Raw genomic sequence first — 22,997 nt, 5'->3', positions numbered from 1 at the left:
GACCTCTCACTGTATTACATGGCAGCACAGTTTTTGAGCCACATTCCGAAATGTCAGAGTGATTAACATCAACCCTCACACCAGAGTCACATCAGCGTTTTCCACACATAGAACTTACTTGAGCAGGAAACACTGATGTGCATCTTTAACTTTAGCATCTTTTAATCTACTCAGGACGACGACGTCATCCACGACTTACTAGGGGACCATCCCTGTCCTTTTAATTTGATATTTCAGATGTTCTGTGGGTTCTTTCCTCTAGCCAGCTCATTGGCCAAATTGCTTTCAAGTCACTCAGCTGTTACACGTAGGATCTCTCACTGTGGTTGCCATACTCCAGCTGCACTGTCTCTGCCTGCACTGGTTTACTCTAACCAGAATCTACACCAGAAAAATTACTGCTTCATATCCTGCTATAATAGAAAATACAATCTAAAGCCTTAGACTGCCCGTAAAAGCAACAATATGGCACCGATCATTCTTTTTGAAAATATTCATCCATCTCACTATAGCTAAAAGTAAATACCACCTTTACTGAATAATCTGTTTACTTATAAATACAATAATGACTCAGTGTAATTGCAGTTACACTGAATAGAGTTTCTGTCAGCGTGTTGCAAGCTAAGTTAATGGTAACTACTAGGGCAGGGCAATATGGCCAAAAATATTTATCACGACATATATTTGAAAATGTGCGATAACAATATAACTGACGATATAATTGGCGCGAGACAAAATACTTATGTGCATTAAAGCTATTTAAAAATTTAACTGTGCAAAACTGCAGAAGTGGATGTAGCTGTGTGTAATGAGAAAAGATGAAAAGAACGATTGATAACTTTTATGTTAAGGCCCGATCTTATCTTTCTTGTAGAACTGTGTTCCAAACAGTTTTGGTCAAGTTACTTGAAAAAGTAATCAGTAACTAATTACTGATTAATTCCCCAAAAAAGTAATCCCGTTACTTTACTGATTACTTATTTTCAAAAGTAATTAATTACTTAGTTACTTTTTAAAAACACGATTTACAACCTGAATAGGTGATAAAGCGATAGATCTTTCAGCCCAATTCTACTTTTTCTACATAATCCATCATAATCAAATGGAAAGGTCCCTTTTTAAAACTTTTTTTATTAGTTTTAATCTTTTAACTTTATGCATCAAGCAAAAATTTAATTATATGCAACATTCTCTGACTGGAAGAAATTTGTTTAATATTTAAACCTATTTTCTGCACATTCCAGCACATAATTTTTTTTGTGTGTGTGTTTACACTCACTCTTTCAAATAGATGCAAGTAAAACACAGCAGAAAATAAATAAAATCAAAGACTCAGCGGTCCTTTTGCTCTATTTTCACCTGTAAAGCAGGAGTAGGGTAGGCGGAGGTTTACCCTGGTGCAGGTATGCCGCGGTCAGTTGAAGAACTGATCGCGTGAATTTCCCATTACGTCGTTGCGCACTCGGTGCTTGCTTGGAAGTTTGGGGGGGGGGGGGGGGGGTTCGCTGTAAAAAGAAGTTTTCTTCCCACGCACAATGGATGCTAATGTTTTTGTCACGTTTTATGGAATCAAACTTAAAGGAAGGTCAGTACTTCCACGCTTTAAACGCTGCATGCTCATACTCTCTCCCGCACTCGATATATTATCCATTGTTGATCTGCACACAGCTGTTGTCACAAACATCGCACTTGCTTACGTCACTGTCGTGAGACATTCTCGCAAAAAAAAAAAAAAAAAATCACGGTTTTAGTAACGCAGTAACGCAGCGTTCCTACGGGAAAGTAACGGTAATCTAATTACAGTTTTTGCAATAGTAATCCCTTACTTTACTTGTTACTTGAAAAAAGTAATCAGATTACAGCCCATCTCTGGTTCCAAATAAAGAACTTAGTGTTGTTAATCATTTACAAATCAATATTGTCTGTATGGTCAGCAATTACTCCCCAAAAAAACAACGAAAAAAGTGAACATATAAAACTGTGGTGTTAAGCGATGCGGCTGAAAAATTTGGGTGCACCTAACTTTTGTGCTGGTGTGCCTAAGAAAAAAAACGTTAGGTGCACCAGTGCAACCATGGCAAAAAGTTAGTCTAGAGCCCTGGCACAACTGTGACTTTATGCAGTTTACCGTTGGCTATTCAACTGATATCCTTCCACACATGTTAGCTAATTACATTCCTTCCTCTTCATGGAACTAGACAATAAACCACACAGTGTTGGCTTTTATCAACATTTGTAATTTTACAAAAGCCTATAAGAAATCTAGTCTGCATTTACACTGTAAACGACAGTCTAAACACATTAAATGCATAAAAGAAGCACAAGCCGAGCAACAGAAAAATAAACAGCTTAGCCGAGGCCCCAGACCATAATTTAGGAATATCTGTCTGTGTAACCACAGGAAGAGATACGAACTCCGGTAGTAAACAAACAATGGAGAGCTCCGATAGGCAGAAACCTACCCTCAGTTAATTCAATACACAGGGCACAAGACTGGATGTGGAGCAAAGGGACTTTAAAACAGCCCCTCAGAGATCACACAAATAGACCCTGGCTTAGAGCAGCACAGCTCAATCAGTCTGACTCAAATCTCTTCTGAACACCACTTATATGCCAACGGAAGTCAGCTTAAGATAATTATTGCTTTCATAGTCTTCAGTGGAGAGAAGGCAACCAAGAAACTGTTTTATTTTGCATCTTCTTTTAAAATGTGTGTTACTGTAGGGTGAGATCAACAAAACACAGGGCTATCAGGTTGTGAGTTAAGCCCAGAATACAAGTTTTTCTGTCAGATGACCAAACACGTACAACATAAATTTAGCCTGTGATGACCAATGACCACTCACTTCCAAGCTGTTCCTGTGCACTGCTAAAACACTGAGAATCCTCTCAGTATGGAAATATCAGCAGGAGTCCCAATTTAAAGGGTTTTTCCTGCGCAGAAGACCGACTCCTTTTTTCGTCAGACAACTGTAACACAACAAAACAGTCACACACAAACAGCATTTGAAGTCAGTATATACAGGAATTTACTCCAATCGTCTAAGAATGTCCATGTGTGACTGTTTTACTAGTCTACAGTTTGCTTGCTTTTATTTCTAAGGTTTAATCCATTCCATTTAATCCATTAATGTCCAACTAGCTGCAGCCCTGCCCACCTTGTATTTCAATACAGATAAAATAAATACAATAAATTTCAATACAAAGCCCATTTCTCACAGTCCACCATCATTCAACTGCTCGTACAGCGAAGACGCCATCCTACAATCAGACTGCCTCCATCTTCACCACCTCTGACTACAGCTGATACTAGCTCTTGTTCTGATCACCCCCTGCAGCAGGTGTTGATCATACTACACAGCAGAATGATGACTGTCATCACAAACTAGAGCTAAAGCCTGTGAATTCAGAGCTAATGCACATGGTGTGATGGAGAAGTAGGGCAGTATTCAACATATAAATGGCAATGATATCATCTATATAAATGCTATAGTATAGGATAGTGGAGGACTATCGCTGCAGTCAAGATTACAGCTATTTCTAAAATATACCGTCTAGGGTTGGGCCATATTATACCGTTCACAGTAATACAGTGTTAGGCAATGATAAAAAAATGAAACATCGCGATAGAATATGGGTAAAACGCTCATGCGCAGTGCCTTTGTTTTTATTAGGCACATGGCGGAAAAAGCATGGCGGCAACAGAGAATGAGAAGGACAAAAGCAGATCGTCGAATGAAACAGATGAACCAGAATTGGTTTGTAAAAATGGTGCAACTTCAGTGATGTGGAACTTGTATGGTTTTTGTCCGTCAGATAGCCACGATTGTCGGAGCATTACGGCTACCGTAGTCAAGAGCCTCGAGCAGTAATATGTACTGTGCTTCAACATAATATTACCATGGACTTCCGGAAGAGCTTTGATGGAGTAGGACGCGAGTCTGGGAGCTGCCGCTGATTTCGATTAAATTGTTATTCATTCGCGCTTTTCGGCTATATTTCCAGTCCTGTTTTGGTTTGTTGATTGTTTTGTTGAGAAGTTTTACTCGGGCCTGCGTAAAATGGCAGCAAAAAATGTTAAAACTACTTCTATCCGGTTGTTCAGTGATGATGCGACGAATCCTACTTCCGGGTCTAAAGTAGTCTGCGTTTAATATGGCTTTTGTGTTGTTAACATGTTTAATGTTATGTATTTTCTTCTATTTGATCTCAAAAAGCTCCTAAAACAGTCAGTGATCACCGTTGACCTCCCTCGGCTTTTATTACCGCTAATCATTTACCAAGCTCAGTTTTTAAAACCTTAGGATGTAGCTACAGCCCAGCCCATGCAGCAGTATATGAATGACTAACCTCGTATTATGGATGGATTATCTCAGTTGTTCTCCTGGCTGAAGTTTGGTCCTTTTACAGCATCCTGCCATGCGATTACATTTGTTCCTGACCACCGAGAACACTCACGGTAACTTTTATCGAGTGGGAAAAAAAGTTAGCTTGTTTATATTATGCTAACATAGCTGTGTCGCTAGCGGTCACGTAGCACATCATTATATACCAGCTAGCCCAACTTCAGTAACCCTACAAACGTCACTGCTGTTTAGTTTTCTGTCTTCATTTATGCTGGAAGTGATAACAGAGCTGTACGTTTTAATTTGTTTCCAAAACCCCGCAGTCAGGACATGCTATATTGTATTTACATGGAAGCTAGCGAGCTAACTTCCTGCTAACTTCTAACTCTGTTAAATGTCATAAATTCCATTTTCATGGATGCCTGGATGTTAAACTCAGTTGTTACACCTGGTAGAGCAGAACGCTGATCATTTTATTAAAGATGAAAGACTAAAGACAGTTTTTCAACTCTCAGTAATGCCATAGTGATCGTTTGATATATGGACCTGCAGCGGAGTTTAGACCCAGACACGGCTAGTGACGTCAGACTGAACAACCGGATTCAAACACAACTGAGGCCTAGTTTGCAAACCGCGACCATGTTGAGGTATTCAACATACCTCGGCTCACTCGAGGTATGTTGAATACCTCGAGTGAGCCGTCGTACTGTGTACTGTGCTTCAACATAATATTACCATGGACTACCATGGACCCTCGTGCCAAGCTAATCCTGATATTGAGGCTCTCAAGGTCGAGCTGTTGGCTTCGCTGAGGAAAGATATCGCCGACATCTTTAAAAAGGAACTTCAGGACACTCTGGGTGATGCCTTGTCTACCATTAAGTTCGACCTGCAGGCGGTGAAGACGCGATCGATAAAGCTGCCAATGACTCTACCATGTCCGAGCTAAAAGGTACGGTCAAGGAGATGGAGCACGCACTTACTGTCTACTCTGATGATATAGCTGAGATGAAAAACACTATCAAGGGCCTCACAGCTCATGTAGCCAAGCTGGAAAATAAGTGTGAAGACTTGGAGTCCAGGTCGCGGCGCAACAATGTTAGGATAGTGGGAGTACCGGAGGGCCCTGACACGTGCACCACTGCTGCCGTAGCCTCCTTGCTAAAAGAAGCATTTGATCTGGGGAAGGAGCCGCTTTTGGATCGTTCGCAAAGGACCCTCCAACCCGCACCGAAGCCTGGCGACCGTCCACGAGCCATTGTATGCAGGTTTCATTACCACACTGACTGTGTTGACATTTTACAACGTGCTAGAGAACGCCGACAGATTAAAGTTAGAGACCGGACCATCTCAGTCTGCCCCGACTATACCGCCAGGGTGGCACGGGCTTGTGCTGCATTCAACACTGTCAGGCAGCAACTCCGTGGCATTGAAGGTGTTCGGTATGGCCTGCTTCATCCAGCGCAACTCCGCATCACATATAAGGGTGTCGAGAAGGACTTTGTTTCAGCAGAGGAGGCCAGTGATTATGTCAAAACTTTGATCTCTGGGTGAGCCTCGATAGCCCCTCAGTTTGATGCTGTAATGCTAATAAGGGTTCACACTCTCGTTAGGTTTAACGCCATCTGTGCATTGTTTTCTTAGGCCGTTGTGCTAGTTATTGTACTGTTGGTGTGCTGGTTCCTTTTATTTTCATTGTTATATAATGAAACTGAATCATATAATATACTCTTGAACTTCGGACCAGTCCAGCACAATCTTCTCCAAGCTTGCTGCATTGATTTGCACAGGACTGGGTTGTTTTTTGTTTCTGTTATCTTTTTTTGGTTGTTTTTTTTTTTTTTTTTAATTAATTAATTAATTTTTTTTTTAATTTTAAGCACTTTTGGTGTGTTGTAAAGTTCTCCATCTGAGGAAATCATATTTTGTACTGTGAGATTTTTTTTTGTTTGTTTGGGTGGGGGGGGGGGGGGGGGGGTGTCTTTTTCTTTTTTCCCTTTTTAAAAAAAAAAAACAAAAAAAAACATGTTTAATGTTACGCGCACACTGTTATACCGCTTTTATTTTTATTCGGACTCCAATTAGTCCAGTCACATTGGTGAATCATTTTTGCTACTTTGGGGTACACTGCTGTCTCCTTTGTTCTGCTCTGTGGAGACTTGGGGTGTATTTGTGTTTAGGGTTGGGGAGGGAGGCTGTCCCATTTCAGCTCTTCATGGCCACTGGCATTTTGGTTTGGTTCTTTTCTTCTTCCTTTTTATGAATGGTTAATGGCAATATAGACCCCAGCATTGCTGGGTCAGGCATGCCTCTTAGATTCATTAGTTGGAATATGTATGGGTAACCCCATTAAGAGATCTTGAAACGTCTAAATTCTGACAGCATTTTTACAGGAGACTCATCTTCACATTAAGGATCATTATAGGTTATATTGCCCTTGGGTAGGTCAGGTCTTTCATTCAAATTTTAATTCGAAAGCTAGAGGAGTGGTCATTCTCATTAATAAGAAAGTTCAATTCTCTTCGACCAATGTTATCGCTGATAGGAATGGTAGATATATCATTGTTGCTGATACCCTAATGCAGAAAAAGGTTTTGTTGGTAAATGTTTATGCCCCGAATTTTGATGGTGCTGAATTCGCTAATAGTTTGTTGAGTAACATCCCCTTTCTGAATACTCATTTGCTTATCCTTGGTGGTGATCTGAATTGTGTTTTTGATCCAATCTTGGATCGATCTCTTCCTCGTAATTTGACTCCATCATCTATGTCTAAAACATTCTCAGATTTTATGAAACAGAATGATCTTGTTGATCCATGGAGATTTCGCAACCCTTCAATCAAAAAATTTTCGTTTTTCTCCCAGGTCCACCAGTCTTATTCCAGGATTGATTATTTTTTCATCGACAGAACTCTTAATTCGTGTGTTAATTCTTCCGACTATTCTGGTATTATAATATCTGATCATTCACCTCTGCTATTGGATATTCAACTTTCTACCTATAAACGTAGTCCTCCACTTTGGAGATTTAACTCCCTCCTTCTGGCGGATAAAGAATGTTGTGAATTTATTTCAAGCTCTATTGAGGAGTTCTTGTCCTTAAATCAAAATGATTCTGTTTGATATTCTCTGCTATGGGAGACTCTTAAATGCTACCTGAGAGGTCAAATTATTTCTTACTCTGTTCGTGCTAATAAAAAGATTAATGCCAGGCTTAAAGAACTTATAGCTGCAATTAGTAACCTTGATCAAAGTTATACACTGAACCCTTCTCCAGAATTACTGAAGCAGCGGCTTGATTTGCAAGCAGAATTTGATCTTATGTCAACCAAAGAGGCTGAGCACTTATTACTACGCAGTCGTGGTTCATATTATGAATACGGTGACAAGGCTAGTCGCTTGTTGGCACATCAGTTACGACGTCATGCCTCCTCACGTGTGATACCCAGTATTAAAATCTCTTATGACAATATCACTACAGATCCCTTGGAAATTAATTCTACCTTTAAAACATTTTACTCTTTGTTAAGCTAAAATGAATGAATTTTTTCATAATCTTTTAAACCCTGTTATTGGTACTAATATTGCCGGGCAATTGGACTCCCCATTATCTGTTGAAGAAGTATTAAAAGCTATTACATCTATGCAGCCTAATAAAGCTCCAGGCCCAGATGGGTTTCCAATTGAATTTTATAAAACATTTATTGGTAAATTTGCACCATTGCTTTTGTCTGTGTTTAATGAATCCTTGGAAACGGGTTCATTACCACCTACTTTCACACAAGCCACCATAGCGCTCCTTCTCAAAAATGACAAGGACCCAACCTCCTGTGGTTCCTACAGGCCATTATCTCTGCTTAATGCCGATGCAAAGGTATTGGCTAAAGTAATTGCATCTCACCTAGAGGATGTGCTTCCTCGAATTATATCTGAAGAGCAGAATGGCTTTATAAAGAGACGACAATTGTTTTTTAATACCCGTACACTCTTTAATGCTATTTACTCAAAGCATCTATCTGAATTTCCTGAACTTGTGATTTCTTTAGATGCTGAAAAGGCTTTCGATAGGGTGGAGTGGGAGTACTTGTTTGCAGTTTTAGAGAAATTTGGTTTTGGCGATAAATTTATTTCCTGGATTCGGCTTCTTTATTCGTCCCCTAAAGCCAGTGTTCAAACTAATGATGTTTACTCTGATTATTTTGCGCTGGGTCGTGGTTGTCGTCAAGGTTGCCCTCTGTCAGCTTTACTCTTTGCCATTGCCATCGAGCCTCTGTCTATTACATTGAGACCTTCTTCTGTATTCAGGGGAATCATCCGTAATGAAATTGCACATAAAGTATCATTGTATGCGGATGACTTGTTATTATATATGACTGACCCTGTACGCTCCATCCTTGCTGTTTTAAGTATTCTGGATAATTAGGTGGTTCTTAACACACTCAAAATCTGGTTTCAGTTTAGACGTGTGGTGTGACAAGGGTATAAAACAGTTCAAACATTTATATGTGGATGGTGTTTTCAATAGTTTTCCCAATTTGTCTTCTCGTTACAATCTCCCTATTACCCATTTGTTTCGCCATTTTCAAATTCGAAATTTTGTTGCCAAGTGTTTCCCAAATTTCCCCTCTTTACCTCCAGAACAGCAGTGAGAAACGACGTTATCATTTATTCCTCATCACAGAGGAACCATTTCGAAACTCTATGATGCTATCTTGTCTTTTAGTAAGGACTCTAATGTTAAGCTTAAGTGTACATGGGAAGGAGAACTAGGAATTCGAATACATGAGGAGTCTTGGGAACAGGCTATAGCGAGGGTACGATCTTCCACCTCCTGTGCTCATCTTGGACTTATTCAATTTAAGGTCATACACAGGGTGCATTTCTCTAAGTCTAGACTTTCTGAATTGTATCCAGAAGTGGAAAATAAATGTGATAAATGCCATGGCTCTCCTTGTCACCTTAGCCACATGTTTTTTTCTGTGTCCTGAGCTAGAAGGTTTCTGGACAGGGTATTTTGCTATTATGTCAACTGTTCTTGGGGTAACTCTTCATCCTTGTCCTCTGATTGCTGTAGTCGGGATTCCTGATCGCTCACTTACACTTGATTCCACACAAAAGGATATTATAGCCTTCACATCCCTATTAGCGAGACGTCTAATATTGTTGCATTGGAAGTCTGTTAAATATCCTACTATTTCCCGGTGGCTTAAAGATGTCATGTTTTTCTTAAAACATAATAATAATAATAATGATAATAAATACTCACAAAGAAAACGGCAGCCGTCACAACCTATGTCTAAAAATGTATAGTTTCATGCATCAGTTAAAACACTCGACTCTAGGTCTATGACGCCCAGCTGGAAACACTTCACAGAAGTCGAACTGCCTGAGATTCACAGAATTTACAGAAAATGTTGCATCATTGTGATTTATATCGTTATCGGACGATAGATGTCTTAATATCGGGATATGAGATTTTGGTCATATCGCACAGCCCTATATATTCCTGTAATATGTTTGATGGTTGTGTTGATCTGTGTGGGACTGGGGGAGGGGGGGGGTTCTTTGTTTTAGAATGCGTTTTTGTTTAGTTGTTGGTGTAGCAGTGGACAAAGTCCTCTTGGTTTGTTCCTTGGAGGAAATGCCTTTCCAAATATGTTAAGCATGGGCGCATTAAAAGACGGCGTACAGGTACTGTGTGTGCGTGGCATCAGCAAACTTCCTGCCTAGTCACTAGAGTCAGGCCACGGGGCAGCAAGACTGAGGCTGAAACAGCTGCAACCTATGAAGTAACGTTGAGGGTGAAAGTTAGAGTTTCCTGAAAACTGAAAGTGAAGAAAAGTCTCCTAATAGCCTAAGCTGGACAAGCTCAGATCAAGCAGCAACTTTCAGACAAGTACGGCTGCCACAAACGATATTTTGATAGTCGACTAGTCACCGATTATTTTTGCGATTAGTCGACTAATCGGATCATGCATCCATTGGACGTAAAGCGCACCAGCGTGCGCCTGCTCTTATATAACTATCATTAGCTTACAGCTTGAAGTGTTTAAGGTATGTGCTAACTAAAAATAAAGACAAGATGATAGTTTATTAAACTTTTAATGAAATTTGCAGATTGTAAATGCAAATGTAAAATATAACAACAGGATACTGGAGTAAATTCTCTACCATTTCACACTTCTGTTTAATCAGTTCTCTGTTTGACATTTATTCAGCTGTGTAAAAACTGTAACTTTAATCTCAGCCAAACCAATTTACTGAGGAACAAATAAAACATTGAAAAAAGCCAAACAATAACATTTTTAAATTATGTCTGTGAAGGTTCTCAGTCATCCAGGTCATCGTAGTCAAAGGAGCTTGCAAAGAAAAGCGTCTGGACTTCTTTAAGTTGCTTGAAGACGTTTCACCTCTCATCCGAGAAGCTTCTTCAGTTCTAAGGTCAAATGGTGGAGAGTCCCAGATATAAACCTAATGGGAGTAGGGATGGGTATCGTTTAGGTTTTATCCGATACCGGTGCCAAATCGGTACTTTTGAAACGGTGCCGGTGCTCAAACGGTGCTCAAACCGGTGCTTAAAGAATGGAGAACACAAAATTGGTCCAAAAACCTCTCATGTTCAGCTGTTTTTTGTAAAAATATAACAATGTTAGCCTTTTCTGCAGCTATGGGGCATATATGGCATCACTCTTGGCTGGAAGCAGTGCTTAAACAATGGAAAAAACACAAACTTTGTCCTAAACCTCTCATGTTTAACTGTTTTCCACTTTTTCTTTGGTCATTTTAGCCTTTTTAGCCAGGGTGAAGGGAGTATCTGCCATCAAACAAGAGGACAGCCGCATGTAGCTATGATGATGTTTGCTAGTTCACCTTACATGCATTAATGTAATAACGTGGTTAGCCTACTCAACGTAAATTAGCTATTCACGCAGAGAAGAACGGCTGCTGCTGCCACCATCATCCGTCATCATTTCTGCTACACTGGCAGGGCTAGGGGCCAGGACTCTCCTCTTCGTGTTTTTGGGGGATGTTGCATAACAGGCAACCCACCCGCAGTAGATGTGCTCGGTGTGAGGTCTCGCAGCAAGCTATCAAATACGGCGCATTTCTGGGCTTTTAAAAAAAACGCTATGCGTCGCCAGGTGTTTCGTCGGATTTGAGGTGTTACCTCCTTTGACAGTATCACAGTATCGGCTTAAAGCACTTGTTGCAGGCTGCTGAGTTTGCATACTTTGCTGTGAAGTACAGCCAGACTTTTGACCGCTTTGCCTTGGACATTTTTAATCTGTAGCTCTGCTCTAACAGAACGTACGTACCTGGCCCCGCCTACTATCCTCGGAAACGTAAAATGATTGGCTAGAATCTAAAGTGTATCACAGCTCAGGAAAAAAAAGCACCGAAATAAAGCACCGAAATGTGCGCTGCTTTTCGGTCTGGTTACTACCGTTTATGTCAGAACCGGTGCCATCATGGCACCGGACACCGGTACCCATCCCTAAATGGGAGTGACCCCCCACGGGGGGACAAAAGGACCCCCTGATGATCCTCTAATCGCCTGAGCCAGACTCAGCAGTCCATCTGCATCTTAAGGATAAAGGACACTCTTTCGAGGATGCCAATGTTCACATTTTGGACAGAGAGGACAGATGGTTTGAAAGAGGAGTGAAAGAAGCCATCTATGTCCACTGTGAGCGACCATCTTTGAACAGAGGCGGGGGTTTACGACACCAACTCTCTGCCATCTATAATCCAGTTTTGAGATCCCTTCCCAGACGCCTTAACGCCCACTCACATCCTGGGCCATCTGACCTCAGGAATTCGCATGATAAGGTGGGGCCAGGTTTCACAATGAACACACCCGAAACTCTGGCTGATTGGGACCCACACCCAGTTTCACACCTTGGCTCAGGCGATTAGAGGATCATCAGGGGGTCCTTTTGTCCCTCCGTGGGGGGTCACTCCCACTAGGTTTATATCTGGGACTCTCCACCATTTGACCTTAGAACTGAAGAAGCTTCTCGGATGAGAGGTGAAACGTCTTCAAGCAACTTAAAGAAGTCCAGACGCTTTTCTTTGCAAGCTCCTTTGACATTTTTAAATTATCTGAGTGACTTATATATCATGTTTAACCTGAGTAGTGAAAGACCGCGGGGGGTTTGAAAATGATGTGCCCCGGGAGTTCGCTGTTCTCGCCAGCTCTAGTGGGCCTTGAACCCTCTAGCTATCGAGCTGGTGGTTCTCCGAAAACGTCGGAGCACTTTTGCAAATATGTGATGTCTTGCTAAACCGAGCAGATATTTGAGGTTTACACAGCTACATTCTCGCCTGAAAATATGTTACAAGTTTATTTTGTGACCCAGAAAGAGAAATAAGAGTAATATTAAAACTAAGTAGCTGCCGCCATTGTTGAAAACTGGAATTGGCTGGGCCGCGCTATGAACTCTGAGACAGGTTGGGCCACAACGGATACACCCGACCCATCCTTCAAATCTGGGGAAATGAAGGACGCATTTTTCGGCCGCATTTGGGGGAGTCTTTGAATTTGGACAGGCTTCGCCGTGTCACTGTAACGTAATTCGCCTACAAATGCAGCCTCCGAAGGATGTGGCTGCTAAATCTGGTCACAGCTATGAAACCGGACACTGCTTCTTCTTCTTCAGGGTTTAACGGCAGATGGCATCCCTGGACATGCAGTGCTGCCATCTTCTGTTTCAGTCCGTTATTATACTCTTAAATCCTACTACTTATTCCTGCGTCTTTCAGGATCTTACAAAGCTTCAAACGGCGCATCAACTATTAAATTGGTCGTCGACGATTTTAATAGTCGACGTAATCGTGACTAGTCAACTAATCATGGCAGCCCTACAGACAAGGCATATCCTCAAGTTCTCTAGTCCTGGCCTCTGCCCCAGAAACAGCTACACTGCTTTACAGTTTATATTCATAACACCTCATAACTGGGCTCTGCCATACAGCACATCTGAACATACACTCACTGTTTGCTAGGCGTTGACAAACAACTTTCAGCACCGAAGCAGGAAGCTGACGGGCCTACAGGTGCCTCGCCATCTTTGTATTGCTGTGTAGATGTAGGTCAGCAGGTCTGCTAGTCCTTCATGGCCAGGTGACACCAGACTACAATAGATTGGCTCCGTTACTGGTGCACAGCTATCCTACTGCATCAATGATGTGAAATTAACTGGACCTTAGTTTGAATCATTTACCAAACTAATGTGAACACAGTATCGATGGTGGTGGTGGTGGGTAGGGCTGGGCCATATTATACTGTTCACGGTAATACTGTTAGGCAACAATAGGAAAATGAAATATCGCGATAGAATATGAGTAAAACTCGCATGCGCAGTGCCTTTGTTTTCATACGCACATGGCCGATTGTTGAGTGAAACAGATGAACCAGAATTGGTTTGTAAAAATGGTGCAACTTCAGTGATGTGGAACTGGTTTGGTGTTTGTCCGTCAGATACACGGCAAAGCACATTTTTTTTGCAGAACATGCAAGCGGCCGTCGTTATTGTCGTATTTGTCGGACTAAGATGCTCTTAAATCTGGGAGTAATCTGGGTCCTAAACTCCGTATTCTTCAGGTCAAATGAACACTGCAGCATCACTGAGAGTTAAAAACTGTCTAAATTCTTTCATCTTTATTAAAACGATCAGCATTGCTGCTTTACCAGGTGTAACTATGAAGTTTAACTTCCAGGCATCCATGAAAACAAAATGTATTACATTTAACGGAGTTAGAAGTTAGCAGGAAGCTAGCGGAAGTTAGCTCGCTAGTTTCGCTAGTTACCTAAGCATGATATAGAGATTTCTGAAAAAAAATCAAACGTACAGCTCTGCTATCACTTCCAACATAAATGAAGACAGGAAACTAAACAGCAGTGACGTTTATAGGGTTACTGAAGTTGGGCTAGCTGGTATATAATGATGTGCTACCTGATCGGTAGCGACACAGCTATGTTAGCATAACATAAACAGTGAAGCTGGAGGACGAACACTAACACTTTTCCACTCGATAAAAGTTAACGTGAAGGTTCTTCATGGTTAGAGACAAATGCAATCGCATGGCAGGATGCTGTAAACGGACCAAACTTCAGTCAGGAGAACAACTGAGATAATCCATCCACAATACGAGGTTAGTCATTAATATACTGCAACAACATGGGAATAGAGCAGCTGTGATAGAATACAGCATTAATGAATCAATGGTACAGAAGTGGAGGAAGCAAGAAGAATTAGTTTAATAAAGTTTGATTTATCTGACTGCTTTGTTTCGCTTAATGTGCCTTATAATCCCGTGCACTTTATGGTCCGAAAAATACGTACTGCACACTGCAGTTTAATGTTGCAAAGCACCTCTTTTTAACTTCAGTGGATATTATACATGGTTATGCTCAGGATATGTCAGCCCATTTCTACTGGAAATGCCTTTTGGTTAAACTTTCAGCAAGGAATTTGCATTTGCACTGTTAAATTTTTATAAAGCTTTAATGTACATAAAAACCAGCTTCTTGTTTAAGTGAAAATAAATGGAAGGTTGCCTTTTTGCGCTAGTAATGTTGTGGAGTTGTATTTTGTCTCGCATCAATTATATCGTCAGTTATATCGTTATCGCAAATTTTCAAATATATATCGTGATAAATATTTTTGGCCATATCGCCCTGCTCTAGTGGTGGGGGTAAAAGCACCTCAAGTTTTTAGAATACATCAATAATGTGGCCAGCGGCAGCCACATCCCTGCTGCAGGAGTGCTTCTACTGTCTTGCTCTAAATGCACAACTGGAACGGAGAGACAAGAGCTCCCAGAAGCACAGCAATTAAATGGTAGGAATAGTCAAAACAGAGGAGCTCCAGCTGATGACAGAGAGCACCTCCTGTTTGGTGCCACAGCTCATAACAGTGTTCATCTCCTCTTAACCACCATTTCCATAACCCTAACCTGTTTCCATTAATTGGGTGTCCATCCCAAACGCCCTGCAAAGTGACCACAATACCAGTGTCGTATTTGGATTCTGCACATCAAAATCCATAAGAAACAAATCCATTTCATCTCCAAAACAGACAACCAACGAGCATAGTCTACGTGTGGGAAACTGTATGTGTGTACTGATATGGGCAACTGCACACTGTCACACCACCTCTCAGCATTCTGTATGTTATCTGGGTGGGTGAAAACAAAGTGTGTAAATGCAGCAGGATGTGTCTGAATGAGCCAGACTGCACTTGGTAAGCCAGGTGTAAATCCAAGACAAAACAGCAGGTCCAGCTGCTGCTGACTCACCGCACTTACGGACATGTGTGATAAACCCCTTTCCCTCAGGCCTTTTCTTGTCTCTGATAGATATGGATCATGATACGGAATGCCTGGAAACATTAACATTTACAAACCACTTAACGCTGCTTGGCTGTACAACAGACCCACGGAGCCTCACTCTCACAGCCAACAGACGGCATTTCTATGGAGATGCAACCACATCTCTGAGTGGATACAATGCACACATCCATGCTGCTGCCCTACTGACTACTGAGCACGGCCACACAGGGAAAGCAAAGTCAGCCGTCTCTGATGTGGGTGTGAAAAAACTAGCAAAAGTAATGTTAGGAAAGAAATTTAAAAAAAAAAAAAAAAAACCAGTAACAGTGACGGTAACAGTGTGATGACACCTAGGCGTGGTGGAGCGGTACTTAAGGATTCTTGACATATTTGCTGCTGCTGTGACATTAGTGAGAGAGGGAGACGGCTTATGTTTGAGGACTTGATCCACTTTGGAAACACGCACACGACAGAGTTTGGGACTGCGATATAAAAGAAACGCTGACTCAGCAGGTCCCCTTTATAATTCACTGCATTCAGCTCTGATCTGGGTCTTTAAATATTCACTAATACGTGAAACGACTCCACTTCATTCAAATGTAGCTCCGCTGTATTTGGGTCATTTGCTACAACAACTGATCCAGCTGGACACTAAAACTAGACTTGCATTAACAAACATGTATTCTTTTAAAATCTGAATATTAACTCAAACAGCTGCTTCTTGTTTGTGTGTCATGTGTATTCAGAGGTTATACTGGAATGCAAAAATTGTACATCTGCACAGCAAAGTGTTGAAGTGGGTCAGGGTTTACAGAGCCAATAGCCACTAGATGCCAAGCTCAGTTCCAGTCCCATGTAGAGGATCAAATTTAGGACAACCATAATGGCATTAATGGATATTGACTAGGGCTGCACGATTTTGCATAAAATGAGAATCACGATTTTTTTGCTTAGAATTGAGATCCCGATTCTCTCACGATTTTCTTTTCCAGTATAAATATTTATTGCGCTTATTAACTGCACATCAACTTCGTAACAGTTGAAACTGAACATAAAAACAATAAATAAACATAAAAACAACAAATGTCTCACATTTTGTCATTGCCAAATGTTGTACTGCTTGAAATTCCGTCTCCACCGTTGCTCGACACTGCGTGTATAGAGCAGGTAGTGCAACAATAGAAAAATAGTTGTGGGACGGCACTGTGTAGCGTTTGTCTAGGGTGTTGATCATTTTCCTAAATCCCTCGTTTTGCACAGTGTTGATAGGAGCCATATCTTTGGTCAGGTGATAAGTGATAGCCTCTGTAATGTCTTTGTGCCTGCGGGAGTTCGACGGGTATAGGGAAGCGCTGTATAAGGTTCCCGTTATTGATGTTTGGGTGGTTGACCGGGACGGATTTTCTCCTGTCACTTTCTCGTCATCCCTGACGTGTTCTCCGTTGTTTTTTCCCTGCTAATTTTAGCATCACACGGCACAGCTTCTGTATCACGTGGTATAAGGCTCCGCCCTTGTCATTTGTTGAGCAGGAAGAGTGAGCGCTTGTTTTCTTGCAGATTACGTCCCGGATCAAAATGCGGTACAATCGTCGTCTTTTTTTTCCCTTTCTTTTTTTTTTTTTTTTTTTAAATCGTTGTCATTTGGAAATGAGATCACACATAAGTATGAATCGAGATCGCGATTTTCTAACGATTAATCGTGCAGCCCTAATATTGACACCTTAAAACTGAATCCAATGATGATCTAAAGGCCTTGAATTTTACTGCAGTTAACAAGAAATTTTTAAAATGTCTAAGTTTCTATCTTCTATTTAAATCTTCTCATATCAAGAGACAAGAGCAACACTTCTTGATGGACTAACTGAATGGCTGCTTTGTTACTGGCCTGATCATTTAAAGTATTTAGTCCCAGCAAGTCAGCTCTGAGTAACTAGTAGTCCTGTAAGCTAGTCCAGTGTTGCTCTTTAAACGTCCAGATACCCCAGTGAAGTGTTCTGAAGTTATCAAGGAGTGTTCACACAGGAACAGACCAATGCAGATTTAGCAACCAGGAGCCGTGCAATATCAATGAAATGCAGCAAAGCACAGTAGGTGGGTTCAGAGCTCAAGTTCTTCAACACAGGAAAATGACTGAAGCAATTACTACTGGTTGTAAAGTGGTTGCCTATAGAACCAGACACTGATACATCCAACTGTCATTTAGGCCTATATTTAACCATCTTCCCTATGTTTGAAGACTTGTGATTGGCTGTATTACCATCACCAATATTTTATTAGGTAAACAAAGTGGTGTTCATTGGACGAACAGATCAGCAAATGCCCGAAAATATCATAATCAAGACAGTCAAATGAATTCCAACTCAAGTCTATGGCAACAGTAACAATTCTACTCTGAAGATCTGCTGCAAGCTCCACATGACAATAATACTTCCATAAATCCAGTCTAGCGCTGTAGGATAAACTGCATTTAACTGTACCATGACACACTGCAGATGGCATGAGCTAACACAGATAGGATATTTGTTTTCTATTCAATCAGGAAGCTGTCCATTTTGCTTTACCTCTTCCCAGTTATAGAAGAAGGAGCAGCTACTGGCCACAGCAGGTATTGTCTGCATGTTTTGTTTGACAGAGTTTTTATGGCGGATGTTCTTCCTTACGCAACCCCAAAGGGGATTTCCATCTCCGGCTGGAATAGAACCAGTGACCTTTTGCTTACCAAGTAAAAGTACTGACTTGCAGGATAAAAAAAATTTTTGAAGTTGAACTAAATTAATTAACTGAAATTAAACCACACGACTTCATTATACTTTTTCAAGCATTCATTACAAGGTTTTAAAACATACATAAGGAAAATCATCCCTTAACCCTCCAAACTTAACATAGGTGATAACTGTTACCTGTATATTTTAGAGAAGCCAAAACAGACTGAATAGTTTTCACATGTGCATGTGTCAGAATGATTATTGTCTTTGTGCCAAGAGAACAATTTAAAAAAAAAAAAAAAAAAAAAAAGAGGAAAGAACCCAGACCAGGTGAAGTGTCTGTCCACCTCTGCTGCAACTCTGGTTAGTCATTGCGCATTCTGATTCAACTCAGCTGGGGAAAAAATATTATTCAATCTAAATATACATATCCCAACTACACTCATAGCTATCAAATTCGTAAATGCAAAGAGCAGCAAATTCCCACCATATGTCCTGTCTGTGAGCTCACAATCAATAGACGAGCTATACTGGTTTGACTCGCCTTGCACGGCGCAGGTGAAGACTTTGGGATCTTATATAAGCTGATGACAGAGAGGAGGATGTTACAGGGGAGAGAGAAAAGGGGGGAAAGGAAGGAAGGAGCGAAGGGTGTTGGGGGGTACACAAGGCCACGCAAGCGAGCCGACTGCCAGGCAGGCTGCGTGCTTCACTCAGTCACTCACACACGATCAGTAAGGAGGAAACTCATAACTGCATTCCTTCCCCCCTGATCTGAGAGGTGGCTGATACAAAGAGCAGTGTGCTGCTAGGAGAAAAGACACTCACTGCCTGGATTCTCTCCCCATTTAACAGCTTAACAGGTTGTTTTACTGACGCCTTAACACACATTAAACACAAATGGAGTTTAAGTTTCAGTCAACTAGTCAAACTCGCCTTCAGTGGGACCCCTATTTTAAGCTAATATTTAAACAGGTCCTGCTCTACTAGGGACTTAACCAGTAGCTTTATAAGCAAACAGCAGGTATGCGTGTCAAACAGGTCCCGGCAGTCTGAGATGGCTTACATCTAGGGGTGGGTTTTTATAATCGATTCATCGATTAAAATCGATTCTGGCTTGGATAACGTAAAATCGATTCATTAAAATCCTGAATCGATTTTTTAATATAAATTTATTTTGTCCGAAATGCCAGAATCTCTGGTGACATCTCACAAAATTTCAAGAACCACCAAACAGTAAATGAGAGCAGGTACAGGGATTCTGCACATAGACTTAAACATACAGCGCGACCCGCGGATCAGAATCAGTTAGATGTCGCCTTTCTCACAGTCGGGGCTGAAAGCCGACAGCTCGCTGATCCGGGTCCGCGCTTTGTGTTCACGCCCTTTATGCGCTGATTCTAAAGCTGTTAGTTTGATCTCTCTCCAAACAATATTGACCGAATCAGCAGCAAAAGAAGATCCAAACGCTTCACATAAACATCGTCATGAATTCACTCTTTTACTGTTTTGCTTCCATTGCGATGCGCAGCTCTCTCTCTCTCCCTCTCTCCCTCCCCCTCTCCCCCCCTCTCTCTCTCGAACAGTTTCGCTTTCTTCATTATTCGCTTGCTTGTTACACAAGTCTACTGTTGCTTACAGCGCTGTCGGCCGCTGTTTTTTCCCCTTTTACATTCTTCCGAAAAGAAAACCTAATTTCTGCTGTTCAATACTGAACAAATTGAAACTTTTTAAAATTATTCAAAATGCAAAATGCTTAGCCATGTCTCTAATAAAACCGCTGTAACGTCAGAGGTAATGTTCATTAATTAATCGTTTTCTTTCGTTTTTGATGTACTGCAGAATATTTTTATAAAATCCCAGGCCAGGAAAATCACCTACATGTTTTTCTGTGTTTTATCTTCAGCTACTTTGACACAAAGGCATCTGCTGTGATGCTCACACCTTGGATAAAGTCTTGAGAGTGTCAGCTTCCTTTTTATAGATACAAAAATATGTAAATGTCCTGATCTGAATTATATCTCTGACTGTCAAAATTTCCCAGATTTAAATCGAATCGAATCGAATTAAATCGAATCGTGGATCGAATCGATTCGGGACCTTGTGAATCGGAATTGAATCGATTCTAGAAATCAGTGACGATACCCAGCCCTACTTACATCAATGCTAACTATTGATGTTAAAGTGACACATACTGAAAAAGGACTATTTAAACACAATGTAGGAGAGCTTGTTCTATCAGAAACCCCCAACACTGGATTAGAAGCTGGTTGTTAAAGAGCACTGATAGTCAATGCTCTCCATATGGCCATGAATGATCCAGTCTACCTTAATCCCTTACTTGTGACAGATATCAGCTGACAGGTGACAGCATTTACATCTGTCTTTAGATGTTTTCAAAGGCTGACAAAAACAGCAACATATCTAGACACGGCTCTAGAGAAATGATCGTTCCCAACGCCACCAACGCCAGGGTGGGAGGTCAACACTGACGACAGACTGTTAAATACTGGCTGAGGCCAGCAGAGATTGGGTTTAATATTAAATCAAACAGTTTGGCCCATGTCCAGACTGATTTAGGCTCTGCTGTGGAATTCACATCCTGCTGCTCCAGTTATGTGTGTAATGAAAAGTTCTATGCTGATATCTGGGGACTGCTTTTTCTTTGTCATCTCAGGCAACCCATCTTCCTTTCTTTCTTGTCATAAAAAAGCTAAAAGTTAAAGACCAGGAGATCTGTCACCTTGAGGCTGACTGCTTGTAGCCTAAACTAAGAGAAGGGAAAGCAAACAGTGTGAGTGAGGGGGCTCACTCACATAGCTGGGACATGTTCAAACGCAGCTATGAATGAGCTACCTGATCAAAGGCATAGCAAAGTCAGACACAGTAACTCTAAGCTAGTTAAAAGCCCTGTGGCTGTGGGTCTTTTTAAGCATCTCTGTCACTTGAAAATCCCAAAAAGTCCCAGACACCCAAAGCTGCAAAAGCCTGAGCTTAAAACCGGTTTTACAGCATACAGTAAATAAGTAAAATTTCACGCAGAGATAACAAGTGCACACCGCTACACTAACCACAGCCTACAGAGAGCTGCAGTCTGATGATACAACAGGGGAGGTCTGCACTGTACACACACACACACACACACACACACACACACATCAGAGGTTTGCTTTGCATGCTGACAGCAAAAGCAGCATGACGGTCACAACAGCAGCACCACACTCTCCTTGACAGAGATGTGTGCAACATCAAAAGCTGCAGTTACACAGTTGTTTAAGTCTGGAAGAATCCACTTCATTTTTTCTATCATATTGAGTCCACCTTAAAAAAAAAAGACCCTGGTGTACGATCACGCAAGACGAAGCAGAGGAAACTGGAGGATGGCATGCATTAGGGTGTGGGAAGTCAAGGAGAGTATGCCACGGAAAACTTCCAAATCACATCAGGCTTAGAGCAAACGTCAGAAAAGGAAGTTATTAATACCCTTTCAGAGCCAAAGACGCCAGGTTCACGTCACAAGTTTCCAGTCTGCGTACTTCTATCCTCAGTTTGGATAATTACCTCTGCCGGGTGGGAATAAAATGGGAATTCCGAGCTGCTACGCTATTTTCAGCACAGTGAGTGTTTTCGCGGAGGCCGTGTGGACTTGAGCTCACTCGAAGCTCCTGGTAACATTAGCTACAACCACAGCCAAATCCGTTGGTGGGATGGAGGTGGCGTTATCCAGCCAGGCAGTCAGCTAGCTGGCTAGGCTAGCTTCCAAGGCTGGCTAACTTTAACTCCCTGCTGGTATAAAAAAGGGGGGAGGGGGGACGCTGACAGCGTGACTTAAGACCCTTAATTTGAAGCTCAGTCTGGGTTGCGATTGCGGGCTGGGTGGGGAAATAAAAAGCCGTTAACGTATGAACACAAACAGACACACACAAGCGCCACATCATGGAAACTCACCCATTCCTGTCCTTCTCGGCGCCTCGCGATCAAATGCTGGGATTCTGTCGTCCAGCAGCCTCGCTGCTAGCTAACTACTAACCAGGTAGATGAGCACGGCCAACCGCCAAGAGTTTTCTAGTCGAGTTACTGATGAAAAAGAAGCCAGATGAGGGGTATATCCATTCGTCTTCGCTTCAGCAGCGGCAGCAGCCTCCCTGGTTGTGTCTCTCGGTAGTGCTTCTAGAGTTGAGTGCAGGACGTTACCCAGGAGTCTCCACCTTTCTTGGACTTGCCTCCACGGCTCGCTGCTACTCCGATTGCCTGATCCTTGCTGCTACCAAAACACTACATAGCAGGAAACTTCGCGATGTTTCATTCCCGCGAGAGGAATGGTTAATGGAATGTTGACACCCCAACCACCACCTCCTCCTGTTAACTTTGTGATTTCAGATGTCTTGTGACATTTGGGACCACATCTAACCTACACAACATACGCTGTTATGAATGTCAGGCCCATAATTTTTGGGCCGTTTGAACGATAGCAGACCTTCCAGTGCCATAACTTAGCAATAAGTGCAAAAAGTAGCACTGGTAGACCCAAACGCGTCTGATCTGAGTATAATTCTGGGAGACTTAGTAGATTATGTGAACAGAATGAAGTACCAAAGTGAAATATTGTGATA

The 22,997-nt window shown here is 41.6% G+C and overlaps 1 protein-coding gene across 3 annotated transcripts in view; it reads right to left on the bottom strand.

Annotated features, from left to right (window-relative positions):
- Positions 1 to 22,657, bottom strand: part of cd2ap (CD2-associated protein) — a 103,005-nt gene extending 80,348 nt beyond the window's left edge. For 2 of the 3 annotated variants that reach the window (XM_080882920.1, XM_080882922.1), the window contains exon 1: positions 22,333 to 22,656. In XM_080882920.1, the coding sequence (XP_080739046.1) occupies positions 22,333 to 22,336 (4 nt within the window). In that variant the 5' untranslated portion in view covers positions 22,337 to 22,656. Of the gene's footprint in view, positions 1 to 22,332 lie in introns of all 3 variants that reach the window. The other variant, XM_080882921.1, reaches the window with a different exon arrangement.
- Positions 22,658 to 22,997: the final 340 nt, after the last annotated feature.

The sequence above is a fragment of the Rhamphochromis sp. 'chilingali' genome (genome assembly GCF_963969265.1).
Source record: "Rhamphochromis sp. 'chilingali' genome assembly, chromosome: 5".
In the NCBI taxonomy this organism is placed as follows: Eukaryota; Metazoa; Chordata; class Actinopteri; order Cichliformes; family Cichlidae; genus Rhamphochromis; species Rhamphochromis sp. 'chilingali'.
This window is presented reverse-complemented; position numbering and strand designations above follow the sequence as displayed.